This window comes from Dendrobates tinctorius, unplaced genomic scaffold (assembly GCF_039654945.1).
Source record: "Dendrobates tinctorius isolate UK_male_01 unplaced genomic scaffold, ASM3965494v1 ptg000202l, whole genome shotgun sequence".
In the NCBI taxonomy this organism is placed as follows: Eukaryota; Metazoa; Chordata; class Amphibia; order Anura; family Dendrobatidae; genus Dendrobates; species Dendrobates tinctorius.
The window spans coordinates 47,728-63,089 of record NW_027361869.1 but is presented as its reverse complement, the minus strand read 5'-3'; the positions used below and the strand labels follow the sequence as shown (position 1 = coordinate 63,089).

Here is a 15,362-nt window from a genome sequence, read left to right as displayed (position 1 = left end):
GCTATGTGTGCAGTACCCGTTAGAAATATGGTGCGATTGTCGTGTGCCAATAGCAGCAATCTGCGAGTAAATGGCAGCGCAAGGGAATTGCCCAACATGCAACGACAGTCCAAAGGCTCTCAGCAAATGATGGGAGTTGTAGTTTCTCACTGCCTTCAGCCAAAAGAAGCAAAGATGATGATCTATTGTTAAGAGAAGGGGGAGCCAACCTGTCCGTCTGTGCAGACCTTAGAGAAGGATCCTGTTCTGGCTGCACTAACGCGTTTCAGACCAGAGACGATTGCGTATGTTCATTGCTGCGTAACTTCCTCTTGTGCTGCTAAAAACAAACGAAAAAAACCCTTTATTTCTCTCCAATTCAGAATTGTAGTAAAGAGTTAAAAAAATGACACCAGGGTTCGTGCACCATTCATGGGGTTTTCCATACTTTCTTTTTTTTGAGGGGGTTAATAGACTAGATCTGTGGAGGCAGTGAAAGGGAGCGTTCTTGTTCTTACACAGAGCGTCCTAGCACTTCACATCCAAGAGGTTGGCACTTGTGATCGGCACTGAATGCATTGTGTCACAGACTGGATATAACCGTGTTTCAAGACAAGGCGGCGTACCGAAACGTGGCTGTCGATGTGCGTGTGTGCATCACAATTTCTGAATCCGTTTTCTATGGTGGATCAGGGGGGAAAGACTACCACGTTACCACCGCTCTTGCTCAACTGGTGTGAACAATTCCAAATTTCCATTCCCTGACAGCGAGCAGAGATCTTGAAAATGAAGAGGAAGTAAAACACAAAGTAAAGGTTAAAGTGGTCCCCAAATAATTGCAATCATGTAAAATAAGCATCACATACCCCCGTACCCTCCCCCCAGTACAGCGTCTGCTCTCAGTTGCTGCTCCGGTCTCTGTGTATTGGCCGCGGAGGTGACGCCAAGTAAACACAGCTCTTATCACCGCTGCAGCCGGTCACTGACCTCAGCGGTTTGTGCCGTGCACATCAGCAGAACCGCTGAGCTCAACGATCTGTTGTGCACCAGATTAGGGGCCGGTATTCGGGAATCATGAATTCTGCTATTTTCACCCCATTTATATGAAAGTCCAGAATCCTGTTTGCGGAAACCATAGCTCCCAGCATGTTTATCCGGACCCTGCTGTACACCTTATTCCGGCGTCCCTTTTCCTCCCCGGTCACGCTCTGCTTTTGCTCTTCTTCACAGAGGCGCTGTTAAACAACTTTGCTCAGCAGCTCGGAGCTTGGAGGTTCTGCTTCTACTTCCTGTCCAGCTCGCACAATGACTACGTCCTGATGTACAGTCTCAGCGTGTTTGAGGTGAGAACTGATCACTTATTATTGCACGGGCACGTGGTGTCTGTAACTTGCATCTAAAATCGCTCTTAAGGCTATGTGCCCACGTAGCGTTTTATTCCGGACACTAGAAACCGGACTCCTTCCCAGAAATCGCGCGTTTTTCTTTATCGCCTTATTGGGGGACACAGATTACCATAGTTTGTGCTTAGATTACCATGGGTGTATGCTGCTGCTGCTAGGAGGCTGACACTATGCAAAACAAGAAAATTAGCTCCTCCCCGGCAGTATACACCCACCGACAGGCACCAAGCACCTCAGTTTGTGCTTAGTGTCTGTAGGAGGCGGACCGGGATCTCCCCAGATCCGCTCTTATTAATATCCCCTTTTTTCTTTTAGGTTTCCAGTCGAACCTTTTAATCTTTTTGCTTTATTTTTCAGGTTTTCCGTCAGGAAACAGGGTGTAGCTTCACCCTGATTTCCCATATCAGGCGGCTGAGCGAGCAGTGTGGTGTCATCCACATCGCACCTCTCAGTTCCGCAGGCAGGACCTTGGCCCTATCACCTCCCGGTGCTAGGGGCTGTGGACCGGTGGCTAGTCCTTGCCAACTACCCTCCTCACCCCTCTCTCTGGACAGGGCTGAGAGGAAGACGGCGGTCGCAGGAGGTCTATGCCGTCTTCTGCAAGATGTGGGCATAGAGGAGCTTCTCCAGTGGCTTTCACCGTGGGCCCCTGTGACAGCCTCTTCAGGGACGTCAGGTAAGTGCCCTACGATCCCTCCAGGCCCCACATCATAACCAGCTGCCTGCCAGCCAGCGTACCTCTGCAGAGAAATCCTGAACTAGACTTCCAGATTTGAATCTCCCGCCTCTTCTCGTCTGCATGCCGTGCGCCGACCTCAGCCGCGCGTCTCCCTTCCGGTGAGAGGGGACAGATCAATGAGCATAGGGGGAGTCATCGCTCTCAGCGCATTGTCACACCGGCGTTTATATCGTCCCCCCCCCGGAGTGGCTTCATCGGTTCGGGCAGTGCGGGGCTGCGGAGTCCGGGTCAGTTTCGCTTTCACTTTCGTTCGGGCGCCTCAGCGCGCCCCTCCTCTGTTCTAAGCGCGCTTTCCTGCGCTCCCTTTTCTGCCCCATCACAGGGCTCCATTCACTTTATTACTCCAGCCTCCTCCGCCTTTCTCCAATCGCGGCACGGCTGCAAAGCTCCGCCCCTCCTTCCTTAGGTGTTTCCTGGTTCTTCATCTCTTCCTGCGCTACTTGGGGGACACTTCAGCATTCGGCTGCTCATCTGAATCTGGGTAGGCTCTACACTGTGGCGCTAATTAGCTCCCTCCTGCAGTTTTTCTCACAACCTATTGCGGTCTCTCAACGCATTTTTACTTATGCCCAATCCTTCAAGGGATCTCTGCTTCAGGCCCACCGCTACTCATTACGCCTGTGCGCGCTGTAAAAAGAAGTGGGCTTCGGGTCGCCCGTTCCCCTTTTGCCCATCCTGCAGTCCTTCCGCTATGTCTGCATCCCAGGAGCACGCAGAGCCCCGGGCCGAGGACGCTCAACCTCCCCCGGAGTGGGCCATTGTAATGTCTCTGACTTGACTAAGGTTTCCCAGTCGCTGGTCCAGGTCTTAGAACGACTTCCACAGCTGTCTATTGCCACCTGCGCGCCTACCGCCTCTCAGGGTGAGTCGTCCGCTCCTGACCGCGACCTTCCAAGAGACAGACAAAGCAGGAGCTCTAGGAAGCGGGCTCTGTCTACCTCGTCCTCTAGCTCGCAGGGTCCCTCGGAACCCGTCAGATTGCATTCTCCTTCCTCCGATGGCGACTCCAGGTCTGGCGATGACTCTCCATCGGAATCGAGTTCAGAGGCAGACAATGTTTCTAAAACGCGGGACATGGTCGATAGTCTGATTTCGGCTATCTTTCAAACCCTTAAAATTAAGCAGGACAAGGCTCCCCCTCAGGAATGCTCTGTACTCCTTAAACGAGCAAGACCTCCGTCTCGGACCTTTCCCAACCACAATGATTTCGATACTACCTTGGCCAAACACTGGGAGCGCCCTGAGCAACGTTTCTCAGGCCGCAAGTACTTAGACGTGCTCTACCCTTTTGAGGCACACCTGCTCACAAAATGGGCCAAGGCTCCTGAGGTGGATCCCCCGGTTTCCCAGATAGCCTCCAAAACGGTGCTATCCTTACCTGATGGGGCATCGCTTAAAGACCCTACGGACAGGCAGATCGAATCTCTGGCTAAGTAAATTTTTGAGGCATCCGGCGCCTCTCTGTCCTATTTTCGCATCAGCCTGGGTAGCGAAAGTCATATCCGCTTGTGCAAAAATCCTTCGCAGGGGCATATTGGCAACAGCTCCTCAGGACGAATTGGCAGATCTTGCAGATCAGATTAACCATGCGGGTAAATACCTTTTTGGCCGCCTCCTTGGATGCAGCCGGGTGCGTGGCCAGGGCAAATAGCAACATAGTAGCTATACGCCGAGTTCTTTGGCTAAAGTCATGGAATGCGGATACCACTTCAAAAAAGTCCCTTACTAATCTGCCATTCCACGGTTCTAGACTCTTTGGAGCCAAGCTGGACCAGCTAATCTCCGATGCCACTGGTGGTAAAAGCACCTCTCTTCCCCAGTCTCGCCCACGACGTTTCCTTAATAGAAGGGGTTTTCGCCCGTTTAGGCCCTTTCGTCCCTTCTCGTCCACGGACAGATCTGGCCAGCAGGATCGCTCATCGGCCACTAGAGAGCGAGATCAGAAAAAGCCATCCTACAAACCAGCTCCCCGCTGGAGATCTAGAGGACAATATTCCAGGGCTTCAGGCGCCAGTTCCGGCAGGTTTTCTTCCAAGTGACGGGTCACCCCCACCTGGAAGTTCTTCCAGGGTGGGAAGCAGACTTTCCTTTTTCGTGGATGCTTGGCTGTCTGTTGTCGACGACGCTTGGTTCAGAGAAATTGTAGCATCCGGCTACAAGATCGAATTTGTTTCTCCCCCGAACAGACGTTTTTTCCGGTCTCGGCCTCCGCGACAGTGGTCCCAGACTCCGGGGTTTCTCCAGGCCATTGCCTCCCTTCTTTCCGCCGGGGTGATTGTTCCCATTCCCTCAAACGAACGGTTTTCCGGGTTTTACTCGAATCTCTTCGTAGTCCCGAAGAAAGACGGCTCCCTTTGTCCAATTCTGGACCTCAAGTTGCTCAATCGCCACGTGAAGATTCTTCATTTCAAAATGGAGTCTCTTCGGTCGGTGATTGCCTCCATGGAGCCCGGGGAATTCCTCTGCTCTGTGGACATTCGGGACGCCTATCTGCACATTCCGGTTTGCGTGCAACATCAGAAGTATCTTCGTTTTGCGGTTCAGGGAGACCACTATCAGTTCACGGCTCTTTCTTTCGGCCTAGCTTCAGCGCCCCGTGTTTTCACGAAGGTGATGGCGACCGTCATGGCCATCCTTCGCTCCAGAGGGATTCTCATCATTCCTTATCTGGACGATCTTTTAATCAAAGGTTCGTCTCGTCAGGACTGCCTCCAGAGTCTTCAGATCACTCTGGACACTCTCGGCCGCCTCGGTTGGCTAGTCAACAGTGAGAAGTCCATTCTGATCCCCACTCAGTGTCTGACCTTTCTGGGCATGGAATTCGACACGGAGTCAGCCCGAGTGTTTCTTCCGAGGGAAAAGATTGCGGCTCTTTCCAAGGGCATCAGAATTCTCAAGAGGCCAACTCCCATTCCCATTCGGTCCTGCATGAAGGTTCTGGGCAAAATGGTGGCTTTTGCGCAGTTTCATCTTCGCCCCCTCCAGCTGTCTCTGCTTTCAGCCTGGGACAAGACCACGATGTCCTTGGACCGTCCTATTCGGCTCCCTCTCAGAGTGAGGCAATCTCTCACTTGGTGGTTACTGCCGGCGTCAGTTCTCCAAGGGAGGTCCTTCCTTCCTCCCTCCCCGGTGGCAAGTCATCATCACCGATGCCAGTCTTCTTGGATGGGGAGCCGTGTTCCATCAGAAAGCGGCCCAAGGACGCTGGAACCCACAAGAGACTCTCCTCTCAATCAATCTTCTGGAGATCAGAGCAATCTTCCTGGCCCTTCTTCACTGGCAGCCTCTCCTCTCCGGCAAGCCGGTCCGTGTTCAGTCGGACAACGCCACGGCCGTGGCGTACATAAACCATCAGGGGGGCACGTGCAGCAAGCAGGTTATGTCGGAAGTGGCCAAGATATTCCGCTGGGCAGAACGTTACGTTCCGGCAATCTCCGCCGTTCATATTCCAGGGGTGGAAAATTGGGCAGCCGACTTTCTGAGTCGTCAGGGCCTGGCGTCCGGCGAATGGTCCCTGCATCCCGCAGTCTTCGATCAGATATGCCACCGTTGGGGCACCCCGGATGTCGATCTCATGGCATCTCGGATGAACCACAAAGTGCCGCAGTTCGTAGCCAGGTCCAGGGACCCTCTAGCCATCGCGTGCGACGCTCTGGTGATTCCGTGGTCCCAGTTTCAACTTCCTTATCTGTTCCCGCCTCTGGCCTTGATCCCACGAGTGGTCAAAAAGATAAAATCGGAAGGCGTACCAGTGATTCTTGTCACTCCAGATTGGCCAAGACGTCCTTGGTACGTGGAACTGGTCAACATGCTCGCGGACGTTCCCTGGAGGTTTCCAGTCCGTCCAGACCTTCTCTCGCAAGGCCACCTTTACCACAAGAATTCTCAGTCTCTGAGTTTGACGGCATGGCTGTTGAGACCGCAGTCTTGAAGGAATCAGGTCTGTCCGGTCAGGTTATTCAAACTATGATCAGAGCCAGGAAACCAGCCTCTTCCCGCATTTACCACAGGTACTGGAAGGCTTTTTTCCGTTGGTGCGATGATAAAAAAGTCTTCCCAATGTCCTTCTCCATCCCATCTATCCTTGGGTTTCTTCAGTCTGGTTTAGAAGCGGGTCTGTCCCTCAGTACGCTCAAGGGCCAGGTTTCCGCGCTCTCTATCCTCTTCCAAAGAGAGTTAGCTTCTCTACCAAAGGTCAAGACCTTTCTCCAAGGGGTCTCCCATGTGGCTCCTCCTCATCATTCGCCGATAGACCCGTGGGATCTCAATCTCGTCCTTAGCGCTCTCCAGAAGGCGCCGTTCGAGCCTATCCAGGACATTCCTTTGTCCCTTCTCTCGTGGAAGGTCACCTTTTTGATTGCCATTACATCCATCAGAAGAGTTTCTGAATTGGCGGCCTTGTCTTGTCGTTCCCCTTACCTGATTCTCCATCAGGAAAAGGTCGTCCTCAGGCCCGTTCCTTCTTTTCTTCCAAAGGTGGTTTCCTCTTTCCATATCAATGACGATATCATTCTTCCATCCTTTTGTCTGGCTCCCTCTCATCCGCTTGAGAAGTCTCTCCACAAACTGGACGTAGTTAGAGGCCTGCATGTCTATCTCGCCAGGACCTCTTCTTTTCGTCAGTCTGATTCCTTGCTGGTCATCTCTGAAGGTCGCCAGAAAGGACTTCCGACATCCAAATCCACGATCGCTCGTTGGATTCGTTCTACCATTCTGGAAGCGTACCGACTTCAGGAAAAACGGCCTCCTCCGGGGGTAAGAGCTCACTCCACCCGGGCTGTGACGGCCTCGTGGGCTGTTCGTCACCAGGCTTCGGCCATGCAAATTTGCAAGGCCGCAACCTGGTCATCCTTGCACACCTTTGCGAGGTTTTACAGGGTTCATACCCAGGCCTCGTCTGATGCAGTTGTTGGTAGGAAGGTTCTGCAGGCAGCGGTGGCTCACCGGCCGACCTAAGCCTTTTTCCGATTCTTTCGTTCCTTTTTTGCTGTTCCCACCCTTGGGACTGCTTTGGAACGTCCCATGGTAATCTGTGTCCCCCAATAAGGCGATAAAGAAAGATGGATTTTTGGTTCTTATCGTAAAATCTCTTTCTTGGAGCCTTCATTGGGGGACACAGCACCCTCCCTGTTTAAGTTGTACCGTGTTGGGTCCTAGAGTCCCTTGTTGGGTTGGTACATATGTTAGAGTTTTCTCGTTGCTTCTCCTACTGCTTTTTCACCAACTGAGGTGCTTGGTGCCTGTCGGTGGGTGTATACTGCCGGGGAGGAGCTAATTTTCTTGTTTTGCATAGTGTCAGCCTCCTAGCAGCAGCAGCATACACCCATGGTAATCTAAGCACAAACTATGTTAATCTGTGTCCCCCAATGAAGGCTCCAAGAAAGAGATTTTATGGTAAGAACCAAAAATCCATCTTTTTCCGCGCGATTTCACAGCGATTTTACCGCGATTTTCGCGTGCGATATTCAAGCACTTTCCAAGCGATTTGAAGCATCGCTTTGAAAGTGATTGGCAGGTTGGTCACACTCTACAAACATAGTGTTTGACAAGTGTGACCAGGTTTTTACTATTGAGGCCGCCTATGCGGCCTCAATAGTAAAAAAATGTTAAAATGCTAAAAAAAAATAAAAAAATCGGGGTATATTTACCTTCCGGCGTCCCGCGCTGCCATCCCGGGCCTCGGCGTTCCCAGTAATGCCTTGCAAGACCTGTGATGACGTAGTCTCGCGTTGCTATAGCGATCTCGCGAGACCACGTCATCACAGGGCCTTGCCACAAGGCATTTCTGGGAACGCTGAGGCCCGGGATGGCAGCGCGGGACGCCGGAAGGTAAATATACCCCGATTATTCTTTTTTTTTTTTTACAGGGGTCTGGTACCCAGGGCCTGGAGGACAGTCTCCTCTCCTCCACACCGTGGGTACCAACCGCACATGAGACGCTTAACTTCGCGCATGGTGGGCATAGCCACATGCGGGAAGTAAGCGATTCTCATGCATTCCTATGGGTGCGGAATCGCGGCAATTCTTTGCGATTCCGCACAAAAGAATGAGCATGCTGCGATTTTTTTTTTTTTTTTTTTTTTTTTTTTTTTTTTTTTTTCCGCGATGCGATTCCGCCGTGGAAAAAAGTGCAGCATTAGCACAGCGTGTGCGGAATGCCATAGGAATGCATGGGGGGGCGTTCTGTACACGATTTTTAAACGTTTTCGCTCCGAAAATCGCGGCAAAAAACGCTTAAAAATCGCTACGTGGGCACACAGCCTAATGGTGTTTTCCAGGACTGTGATATTGATGGCTTATCCTCAGGCTAGGTGATCAATATCAGATATGTGGAGGTCCAGCACCCCCCCCCCCCCCCCCCCCCCCCCTCCGCTTGGCAGCAGCAACATGTAAGTAGTGGGACATCACAGCTTCATACACTCCTGGGTACTGCAGCTCCGCTACTAGTCACTTTAGTAGGAGCATAGCTACAGAACCAGGCAATGGCCAGTACATGGAGCTGTGGTTTTGAGGCTTCATCCACTATTTACATATGAGCTCCAAACAGTTGATTGGAGGGCTCCGCCATTTTAATCACCCATCTTAAGCATAGCTCTTCACTATCACAGTCCTGGACAGCCTCTTTATAGGAATTGTCCACTTTTCTGTATGTGCTTAGATGGAAAGATTAAAGCCAGGATGACTTGGGGCAGAACTGGGCTTTGATTGCCCAAAATGCAACGCTGCACACCAAATTATAGGGGGTGAAGGCTTAGAGTGGACAGTCCAAAGATGCACGAGATATAGCCATCGCATTATGGACAGTTTTTCATGGGTTGCTAAAGTCTTGGCACAAATGAAAGTCGGCTGAGAGGTGGCGGAAAGAAGAGCAAGGTGTCTAACATCTAGGAAGATTTTGCCAGACTTGGCGCATCTTCTCCCCGCCCAGTGTAGTTTCGGGCTGTCTAATAAATCTTCCCACGTTGTTTTAATCATACAGAACCTAATCAATAAGATGTGGCTGGGTGTCCCATCAGAGGAGAAGATGGAGATCCGCAGCTCGTTGCCCAAGCTTCTCCTAAGCCAGCACAAAGCTCTGCCAGGCTTCATCTGTAACAAGCTGTGCAAAGTGATCGTGGATATGGGCCGACAGGACTGGCCGATGTTCTACCATGACTTCTTCACCAACATCCTGCAGGTGAGGGCGAGCTTTAGTTAGAGGTTGAATAGAAAATAAAAAAGCTGCTTTCTTCAAGAAACCACGACACATCTGTCCATTGTCATATCAGCTAGGCTCCATCTAAGTGCAAAAGGCCAAGTTGTGATACCACATGTCACCCGTGGACAGGTGTGGCGCTGGTTTTGGGCATGTTTGTCTAATTCGGCCCAACTCCTTTAAGAGCCAGTCTTGCAGCACATATTTACTGTAGGCCTCTTTCACCTCTCGTGTAGCTTATCCAGACCCCAAGCACAACGCCTCTGGGATTGATCATGCTGAAGACGGCATCTGAGGAGCTGGCGTGTCCCCGGGAGGACCTGAGCGTGGCCAGGAAGGAGGAACTTCGCAAACTGCTGCTGGAGCAAGTGCCAACCGTGCTAGGTCTGCTGACAGGTAGGATTATCGCTGGGAAGCAAGCTGCACTATAGGGGGCGCTATCACTGGGGAAAACATTCCTCATTTATTTTGACCCAGTATATACCAAAAGCCACTCCTGGCATACGCTGGATATATGATGCCCTATGCATATATTTGGTGTCCACTCTGAATATATACCAAACCTGAGCTTAAAATAATGTGAGCAGAACTTACAGGGGGTTTCCAGGAGTTTGAAAATAAAGAAATGGGTGTAACTTGCCTCTCCAATCCCTCCCGCTGCACTTTCCCCACCAAGACCTGAAGAGGTGAAAGGTCTTGTTCATTTAGGGCCCCATTCATTATTGCACATCTTACTTTGCGACGTTTTATATAGTTTAACTTATATGTTCACATGGCTTTTGTTTTATTACATTTTTGTTCTTTAGTTGTTGTGCAGGGTTTGAGGTTTTCAGATGTTTTTTGGTTGATTCACCAACTGCTACTTTGCAAAAAAAAAAAAAAAAAAAAAAGGGCAAAACTTTTATGCAAACTTACTGTAGTCCCCCTACCAGAGTGATTATTTGACTGAATTTTTATTCGGTCGTCCATGACAGCACCACCTGAGAGAGGGGATCCGCCCTTCTTAGGAACAGGAAAACCTACAGATACAAAAGGGCGGCACCTCTCCCACGCATCAGTTGGTTTCCTGTTCCTAACAAGGACAGAACTCCCTACAGATCGTCCGTCATGGATAACCGAATCCCAGGCCAGCGGACCGACTCAGGTAGCGGGGGGTTCTCCTACCTCGGTCTCGCTGGGGGCCCTGGATGCGCCACGGTGGGCCCGGGTAGGATTTCCACGGCAGTGGTAAGAGCAGGCGGAGACGGTCCGGCGGTCGCCTTCTCCACGGGGCCGGTGAGGTAAGCGGTGCCCCCCTGTGTCTCCTTCCCCCGGGGGTGCGGTCCGTTCGGGCGGGCGCCGCCGGCGGTGTCCCACAAAGGGAGCGGCGGTTCCAAGCCGGCGGCGCAGTGCTAGCCCCTTGCCGCGCGTCCCCGCGGCCTCTATCGCGCGGTGGAAGTGACGCGGCGAAGGGGGCGGGGCCTAGCGCCGAAACCGGAAGTTGGATGCCGGCTTCCGGTTGTGGTGGACGCGCGCCGATGCGCGCCCGCCGCCTGAGGGGGCCGGGCACCTGAAGGGGAGGGGGAGGATCGCGAGGAGCGGTCCAATGGGGGGCCCGAACACCGGACAGAGATCCTGCTAATTCGGAGGGGGAGCCTTCTTAAGACAGAAGGCATTGCTGCTGAGGTGCTTCTGGAGGCCCAGCGATGGACACAACAGAAGCCCCCATGGACCCACAAGAGGTGCAGCCCGTGGCAAAGCGCCCCAGTGACCAACCTAAGAGGCGGAAGGAGGGACGTTCGAGTGGATAGAGCCACAGCAGTTCCTCTAGGTCAAAGGATCCTCCTGCAGCCCCCCATGATCCGGTACCTGTCCTCATCTGCAAGGGTAAGAGATCTACGAGAATGTACCCTGATGCAGTGTCCCCTTATGTGTTTGATTCTCAGGGGAAGAAGGCCACAGGGAAGCAGAAGCACAAGGAATGTGCCCTCTGTAGTTGCCCCTTACCAGATGGCCACCCCAAGAGATTGTGTCAGTCTTGCGTGAGACAGACGGTAGGGACGGAGATGAGGGGTAGAACGTGAGTGGAGTATCAGACTCTTACACTCTTCCCTATTTATGCAGGTAGCGGAAGAAGCTCCAAGCTTCGCTACAGACCTGAGGCAATTAATCAGGACTGAAATAAAAGCCCTATCAAAAGAAGATTCTTCTAAAAGAAGACGAGCTAGTGTTTCGGGCTCAGAGTCTTCAGTCGGCCCTAGGAAGGAAGATATCTCCTCAGAGTCCTCGGCCTCCTCTTCTTCTTCCGAAGAGGATTCCAGCCGGTTCTGTTTCCCCTTGGACCAAATGGATAAATTAATTAAAACCATAAGGTCAACCATGGGGGTAGAAGAAAAAAAGACAGAACTGTCTCATCAGGACATAATGTTCGGGGGTCTAGACCCCAGAAAAACACAAGAACTTTTCCACTAAACGAAAGAGTCCAGAGCCTGATAGACAGGGAGTGGAAAAAAACGGAAAAAAGGGGTTCGATGCCGCCTGCTTTCAAGCGTAGATACCCCTTTGAGGACCCAATAGTAAGTCGATGGGATAAGGCCCCCAAGCTGGATGCAGCGGTAGCTATGGCCTCAAAAAAGTCATCTATACCCTTCGACGATATGGCCTCCCTTAAAGACCCCCTAGATAAAAAGGCAGATTCCTTTTTAAAGGGCACATGGGAGATATCAGCAGGCGCCCTAAGGCCAGCAATAGCAGCCACGTGCACAGCCAGATCCATGATGGTCTGGCTGGATCAATTGGACTCTCAGCTAAAGGATGGAACCTCGCGAGCCTCCATCCGTAAGTCTCTTCCAATTATCCAGAATGCTGCGGCCTTTCTGGCAGATGCCTCGGCGGACTCAGTAAGAATGGCGGCCAGGTCTGCAAGTTTGTCTAATTCGGCCCGGAGAGCCCTCTGGTTAAAATGCTGGCCGGGAGATATCCAAGCCAGGTCCCGTCTCTGTTCTATCCCCTGTGAGGGTGAATACTTGTTCGGCTCCGTTCTAGACGAACTATTAGAGAAAGCCGGGGATGAGAAAAAGAAATTTCCGAGTCTTCCGAATACATCCTGGAGACGTCCCTTTTCTAGGAAAGGGTATTCCCGCAGGAGACAGGCCAGAGATCAGAACAGATGGGACAACAAAAAACCAGAGGTACGGGCTTCATGTATGGAGGAGGGGGGCGCCAAGAAGGTCCATCACGGGATAATAAGAAGCCACCCCAATGACTAGTGGCTCCGGTAGGAGGAAGATTATCTGCCTTCTACCCGGCCTGGGCCAGAATCTCGAATAGCAGCTGGATACTGGGGGTGGTAGCTACAGGACTGCACCTAGAGTTCTCCTGCGTTCCCCAAGATCGGTTCAAGGTAACTCCACTCAAATCTTCCCCGCTAGAACAAGCTGCCCTGGAGACCGAGGTCCTCGAGCTACTGGACAAAAAAGTCCTGACGAGAGTTCCAGAGGAAGAGAGGGGGAAAGGTTTCTATTCCCCCCTGTTCTTGGTCCGTAAACCGGACGACTCATTTAGGGCTATATTTAACCTCAAAGCCCTCAATAAATTCCTGGTTGTACGTCCATTTAAAATGGAAACAATTAACACCGCAATAAAAATGCTGTTTCAAAACTGCTTCATGGTGGTTCTAGATCTGAAAGACGCTTACTACCATATACCGATTTGTCTAGCACACCAATCTTTCCTTAGACTGGCGGTTCAGTTGGATGGGTCAATCCAGCACTTCCAGTACGCGGCCCTACCCTTCGGGGTGGCGGTTGCGCCCCGAGTATTCACCAAAGTGATGGCAGAGGTGATGGCCCATCTGCGCGAGCTAAACATTCTAGTCGTCCCCTATTTAGATGACCTCCTTATAATAGGCAGTTCAGCCGAGCAGTGTTTAGAACAATTACAGAAAACAACGGCGGCTCTAGAGCGGTTGGGATGGCTACTTAATATCAAAAAATCCCGTTTGCAGCCATTAAAAATTCAACAATTTCTAGGCCTAACCCTAGATTCAAAAAAGCAGGAATGCCGTCTGCCCCCAGAGAAGCTGCTGCACCTGCATGGCCGGGTCCTGAACGCTTCCAACAACCCCTCCATGTCCCTCAGGAAAGCCATGTCCCTATTGGGTTCCCTCTCATCCTGCATTCCCGCAGTCCAGTGGGCCCAAGTTCATACGAGAACTCTACAGGGCGAAGTTTTATGGTATCAGAGAATCCTGGGGGGTAATTTAGAAGGTCGACTGACCTTATCCAGAAACACAATAGAGTCCCTGGAGTGGTGGCTAGAAAGAAATAACTTGTCTAGAGGGGTCCCTTGGGAGTATAACATTACCCGCGTGGTCACCACGGACGCAAGTCCTTCCGGTTGGGGGGCGCATATGGAAGAAATTCTGGTCCAGGGCCTATGGGAACGAGATCAGTTACAAATGTCTTCTAATTTGAAAGAATTAACAGCGGCAGTACTCGCAGCTAAAGAGCTCCTTATGTATCTACAGGGCCATCACGTACGGGTTCTCTCGGACAATCGAGTAGCCGTGGCCTATATCAACCACCAAGGCGGAACTCGATCCAGAACTCTGATGAATGTGGCAGGACAGTTGTTCCAGCTAGCAGAGCGTCATTTTTTTATCTCTCACGGCTCTTCACATAAGAGGGAAAGAGAACGTCGCGGCAGATTTCCTAAGCCGCAATCTGTTAAAACAAGGAGAGTGGGCCTTGAACACCTCCATTTTCGTTCAGATTGTGCAGAGATGGGGTCAGCCAGAGGTGGATCTATTCGCCACCAAGGAAAACTCGAAAACGACACAGTTTTGTTCCCTAAATCCCAGGGAGACTCCTCTGGCAGTAGATGCGCTACTGATAAAATGGGACTTCAGGCTAGCCTACGCCTTTCCTCCCCTATCTCTACTTCCTCTGGTGTTGAGGAAGATCAGGAAAGACAGGGCAAGGGTCATAGTCATCGCCCCGTTCTGGCCCAGAAGAGCATGGTTCTCGAACCTCAGGATCATGTCGGTAGACGATCCTTGGGTTCTCCCGGACATCCCGGACCTTCTGTCCCAGGGCCCGGTCTTCCACCCTCAGGTGGCTGGCCTACATCTCACGGCGTGGAATTTGAGCGGTCACTGCTAGAAAGTAAAGGCTTCTCCCCAGACCTAATTGACACTCTACTAAAAAGTAGGAAAGTGGTGACAACTAAGATTTACGTCAGAATTTGGAAGAGGTTCCTCGAAAGCTCAAATATAAATACTGATGATTCCGTCCCCATAGGCCAGATCTTGGAATTTTTACAAAAAGGACTGGACTTGGGTCTCTCCACCAGTACCCATAAAGTACAGGTATCCGCCTTAGGGGCCCTCTTTAGCTGCAATATCGCGGCTAATTATTGGGTCAATAGAATTATCAAAGCAGCGAGTAGATCCAGACCAATAGTAAAAAATAGACTCACGCCATGGGATTTGAACCTAGTCCTCACAGCTATGACAGAAGCGCCATTTGAACCCATCTCGTCAGCCTCTATTAGGAGCCTGTCCCTCAAAATAGCTTTCCTAATAGCCATAACGTCAGCCCGTAGGGTAAGCGACATTCAGGCATTGTCTAGGCGCCCACCTTTTCTTCAGGTAAAAGAGGATAGGGTAATACTTAGACCCGACCCAGCGTATTTACCAAAAGTAGCCTCCAGCTTTCATAGGTCGCAGGAAATAGTCCTTCCATCCTTCCTCCCTAATCCAACTAATGAGAAAGAGGAGAAGCTACACACTCTAGATGTTAGGAGATGCCTCTTGGAATATCTAGCGGCTACCGATCCCTGGAAGAAAGACAATGCCCTCTTTGTCTCCTACCAAGGCCCTAGGAAAGGTCTTAGAGTGTCCAAAACTACACTAGCCAGGTGGATTAGAGAAGCAATCTCGTTAGCTTATACCTCAAAAGGTAGAGTAGCTCCGGAGAAATTGAAGGCGCATTCCACCAGAGCTGTGGCGACCTCGTGGGCCGAGAGATCGGAAGTCTCCATCGACCAGATTTGTAAGGCGGCCACT

The 15,362-nt window shown here is 51.4% G+C and overlaps 1 protein-coding gene across 2 annotated transcripts in view; it reads left to right on the top strand.

Annotated features, from left to right (window-relative positions):
• Positions 1–15,362, top strand: part of XPO6 (exportin 6) — a 54,008-nt gene that overhangs the window by 3,445 nt on the left and 35,201 nt on the right. For both annotated transcript variants that reach the window (XM_073553491.1, XM_073553490.1), the window contains exons 3-5: positions 1,210–1,322; positions 9,101–9,298; positions 9,553–9,712. In XM_073553491.1, coding sequence (XP_073409592.1) covers positions 1,210–1,322; positions 9,101–9,298; positions 9,553–9,712 — 471 coding nt within the window. The remainder of the gene's footprint in view (positions 1–1,209; positions 1,323–9,100; positions 9,299–9,552; positions 9,713–15,362) is intronic.